The sequence below is a fragment of the Numenius arquata genome, chromosome 8 (assembly GCF_964106895.1).
Source record: "Numenius arquata chromosome 8, bNumArq3.hap1.1, whole genome shotgun sequence".
Lineage (NCBI taxonomy): Eukaryota > Metazoa > Chordata > Aves > Charadriiformes > Scolopacidae > Numenius > Numenius arquata.
The window spans coordinates 60,888,003-60,892,021 of record NC_133583.1 but is presented as its reverse complement, the minus strand read 5'-3'; the positions used below and the strand labels follow the sequence as shown (position 1 = coordinate 60,892,021).

Below are 4,019 nucleotides of genomic sequence, written 5' to 3'. Positions count from 1 at the left end.
CCCCACATCTCATCTCCATCTCCCCTCTTTCAGGGTCAAACCCTTCCCCCTCCTCCTAGGGCTCCCCTCCCTCATCCAGAGTCCCTCCCCAGCTTTCCTGGAGCCCCCCCCTTTAGGGACTGGAAGGGGCTCCAAGGTCTCCCCGGAGCCTTCTCTTCTCCAGGCTGAACCCCCCCAACTCTCTCAGCCTGTCCTCCCAGCAGAGGGGCTCCAGCCCTCCCAGCATCTCCGTGGCCTCCTCTGGCCCCGCTCCAACAGCTCCATGTCCTTCTGCTGTTGGTGGCCCCAGAGCTGGAGGCAGCACTGGGGGGGGTCTCCCCAGAGCGGAGCAGAGGGGCAGAATCCCCCCCCAGCCCTGCTGGCCACGCTGCTGGGGATGCAGCCCAGGGTGCGGGGGGTTTCTGGGCTGCCAGCCCACATTGCTGGCTCCTGTGGAACTTCTCATCCACCAAACCCCCAAGGATGATTAAAGAACGAAATCCTAATCAAGGAAAACAAGCATTGTTAACATTCCTGAGGAGGAACACCCTGGAACAAATGAACATACGGACCTTAAGAATGCTACTAATCAACATGTTTTGGGGAATTTAGCCAACTTGGCAAGACAGTGAGGATATTGAGAGTGTCCCAGCTGAACCACCTTCATTATAATATTAAAAAACACGCCAATAGGTCAAGAAGGCCCTCACCCAGGGGAAGACCACTCCCCTGAGCACGCGTATTAGTTATAACTCAATTGTGCAACCATATGTAAATTATTAACAAATCAAATATAGGTAGGAGGTACTAATATGACAATGATGATGTAAAAAGGTGTTTATAAACCACGCCGAAAGTCCTGTGTGATGTGCTTCATTTGTGGGAAGCCACCAAGCAGCCGGCTGTGCGTGACTCTTGAGATAAATAATCAATGTCTCATCCCGGTGTGTGAGATGGCCCTGCATTGGGTTGGTTTGCTAATTAAGACATCCATATTAATCCGCTAACGGGCCAGGCTGGCGTTGTCCCTCGGTGGGTGGCTGTGGAGAAGCCGGCTCGGGCCTGACTGATGGACCTCCATGGAGGCCGGCGGCCATTTTGGGGCGTGAGGGAGGGCTGGGCTCCGCGGGCGGGCAGGGGGGAAAGGGGCCGGGGCCGAGCTCGGCCGCCCACCGCCATGGCGGGGCCGTGAGGGTTGCAGCCGATGGTGGGGCGCCCTCTCCTGCCCGCCATGGCGGCTGCAGGGCTGGGGAGGGGGGGGGCGGCCGCCATGGGCCCGGTTCTCTTCGGAGGTGAAGCGGGTGGTCGGACGGACATGGCCGCCCTCCCTGTCAGGCACCGGGTTATCCGGGCTGCCTTCAGAGAGGGGGTGCGGAGAGGCGGTGTCTGAGGAAATTCCTCATAAGCGAGGAGAAATACAACTTGTGATTGTGAAATGCAACTCTTTATTTTATTGGCCGGGGCGAGGGAGCCGTGTCAAGGCAGCGGGGCTTTAGCGGACATAGACCGAAAGGCTTGGCAGCTTCTCTGAGGGAGGGGGGCGGCAGCGCCTCAGGTCATCCCCGCCGCTTTTAATGGCAGCGGGACAGGAAAACCCACCTGCGTTTTAACGTGTTAGAGTAAAATCAGCCGTGAGTGTGAGCTGGGGAGCGGGAGGGCTGGGTGAAGGGCGGTAAATCCTGTCAGCGGTGCTGGGGGCTGAGGGGAGGTGCCGGAGGGGGGGGCGATGGCGGGAAAGAGCATTTGTGCACGGAATGGGGAAGGACGGAGCACCCAAAACTCTGCTCCTTTAACCACCAGATTCAGGTGGTTGTGTTGATTATTTATTTATTTTGAGGAGGGAGGGGGAAGGTTGGATTTTTTTGAGACGGAGGGGCAGCTCCCCCGCCCCATTCCTCCGGAGCCGTGTCCCGCCCGGCCGCCTGCGCGTTGCGATGCCCGGGGAGGTGACACAGGCTGCGGCCGTACCTTCCATCCATCCATCCATCCATCCATCCATCCATCCATCCTCCCTCCCACCCATCCATCCACCCGAGGAGGAGGAGGAAGGAGGTGGCAGGGTGCCCCCCCTCCCTTCTCTCCCCTCCCCGCAGCGGCGGGGCTCCGGCCGGAGGCGGCGCAGCCTCCCCGCCGCTGCCGGGGGCTTTGGGGCTCTGTTCGCTGGACGGTGGAGCCGATGGCTACAGGTGAATTCCTTTCCACTTATTAAGTGTGCATGGGGTGTACGCCGTGTGCGTGTGTATATGTTTGCTTTTTATTTCTCCTTAAGAAAAACGGATGGGAGGGGAGCGACTTACTTAATTGCTCATTTCAATAACAGAGCGTAACATTACCGAGATGATGTGAACGATTTCTTTCTTTCCCCCTGCTCCGCTCTTTCCCCATTGCTCCCTCCCTCTCCGCAGGCCACCTCTGTGTAGGGGTGTGTAAACTTGAAGAACTCGAGCTTTTGCACTTAAAAATCCTCAGTTAAAATCGCAGCGCAGCAGACATGCCTGAACAAAGCAACGATTACCGGGTGGTTGTCTTCGGAGCAGCCGGGGTTGGCAAAAGCTCCTTGGTGCTTCGTTTTGTCAGGGGGACTTTCAGGGAAACCTATATCCCCACCATCGAAGATACGTACCGGCAGGTCATCAGCTGCGATAAGAGCATCTGCACCCTGCAGATCACAGACACCACGGGAAGCCATCAGTTCCCCGCTATGCAGAGGCTGTCAATATCCAAAGGGCATGCTTTCATCTTGGTGTACTCTGTCACCAGCAGGCAGTCCATGGAAGATCTTCAGCCCATCTTCGAGGAGATTTGTCAGATCAAAGGGGACATCCAAAAAATCCCCATCATGTTGGTGGGTAACAAAAGTGACGAGACCCAGAGGGAGCTGGATGCCAGCGAGGGGCAAGCGTTAGCCAGCAAGTGGAAGTGCTCCTTCATGGAGACGTCAGCCAAAATGAACTACAACGTGCAGGAGCTCTTCCAGGAGCTCTTGAATCTGGAGAAGAGGAGAACTGTCAGTCTCCAGGTGGATGGAAAGAAATCCAAGCAGCAGAAAAAGAAAGATAAACTGCAAGGCAAGTGCTCTGTTATGTGATTGACTTTGGCTGGACTCGCACCGCTTGCGTGGCGCAATTGGAGCGTGGACTCCTGCAAAATACGTTTCTGCTGGAGGTTTCAGACTTTATAGGGCTATTGCTTTTCTCTGAAATCTCTGCTGGGTTATTTTATGTGCTGGTTTTAAAGAGGATGGCTTTCTGCATGTGTATTTTTTTAAAATAATAAACGTTCAATGTTAGCCATTACATGTGACTACAAGTTTTTTAATGCAAGAACTTAAGAGAAAAATGTCAGTCAGAGACAAACATCTCTATTCCTGTGAATACTTACTGGTTTTTAAGTATTTCCAGCCTATTAGCTCAAAAGAAATCATGGTGTATGTAATGTGTAGTACTTGTTTTCAGGAATCTCTTGACCAGAGCAAATCTTTAACAAAACTAGGCATTTGCACTCCAGATTAACAGGTGTGTTGCTCCAGATCCTTACATTTTTGGCAGACAGGCTGGCTTGCCTACCAAAGACGCAGTTTTTAGGTGGTAGGAGTTAAGTTTTCCTGTGTGCTGTGCATTCCCTGAGACTTCTGCAGTTCTGAGTAATTACAGCTTTACCTGCATCTAATTGCTTTGTTTGCTTTTTTACCCCCTTTGCCCTGTTCACTGAGGCAGGAACTTCCATGTGCTCTGGCTCCAGGTCCAGGGGTGATTCCTTAATTAATTAAGGTAATGGGGCTGTTTTAAGTACCAGTTGAAGTAGTGGTTGGTTATCCTGCTTATCGCCTTTCCTTTCTCAAGTGTGTGGTTTTGCATGCGGCTGAAGCTACTTTTGCAGTCATCTTGGAGTTCTCTTAAATATTATTATTTCGCCCCCCTTCTCTTATTTCATGCAAGTTACCCGGGTTTTAATAGAGACTTATGACAAGTCGGTTCAGGTAACGCTGCTTCGGGAGGAAACATCTCCACCTGGAAGCTGCACGTTTAAAGCAAACCCCT

General features: G+C 53.1%; 1 protein-coding gene across 1 annotated transcript; it reads left to right on the top strand.

The window, feature by feature from the left end:
- Window positions 1-1,695: 1,695 nt before the first annotated feature.
- DIRAS3 (DIRAS family GTPase 3) lies at window positions 1,696-3,274 on the top strand. Its single transcript, XM_074152049.1, has 2 exons — window positions 1,696-2,165; window positions 2,385-3,274. The coding sequence occupies exon 2, from the start codon at window positions 2,471-2,473 to the stop codon at window positions 3,065-3,067; it is 597 nt and encodes a 198-aa protein (XP_074008150.1). The 5' UTR covers window positions 1,696-2,165; window positions 2,385-2,470; the 3' UTR covers window positions 3,068-3,274.
- Window positions 3,275-4,019: the final 745 nt, after the last annotated feature.

Coding starts and splice junctions, on each gene's coding strand:
- DIRAS3 (XM_074152049.1), top strand. CDS start 2,471: ATGCCTGAACAAAGCAACGATTACCGGGTGGTTGTCTTCGGAGCAGCC.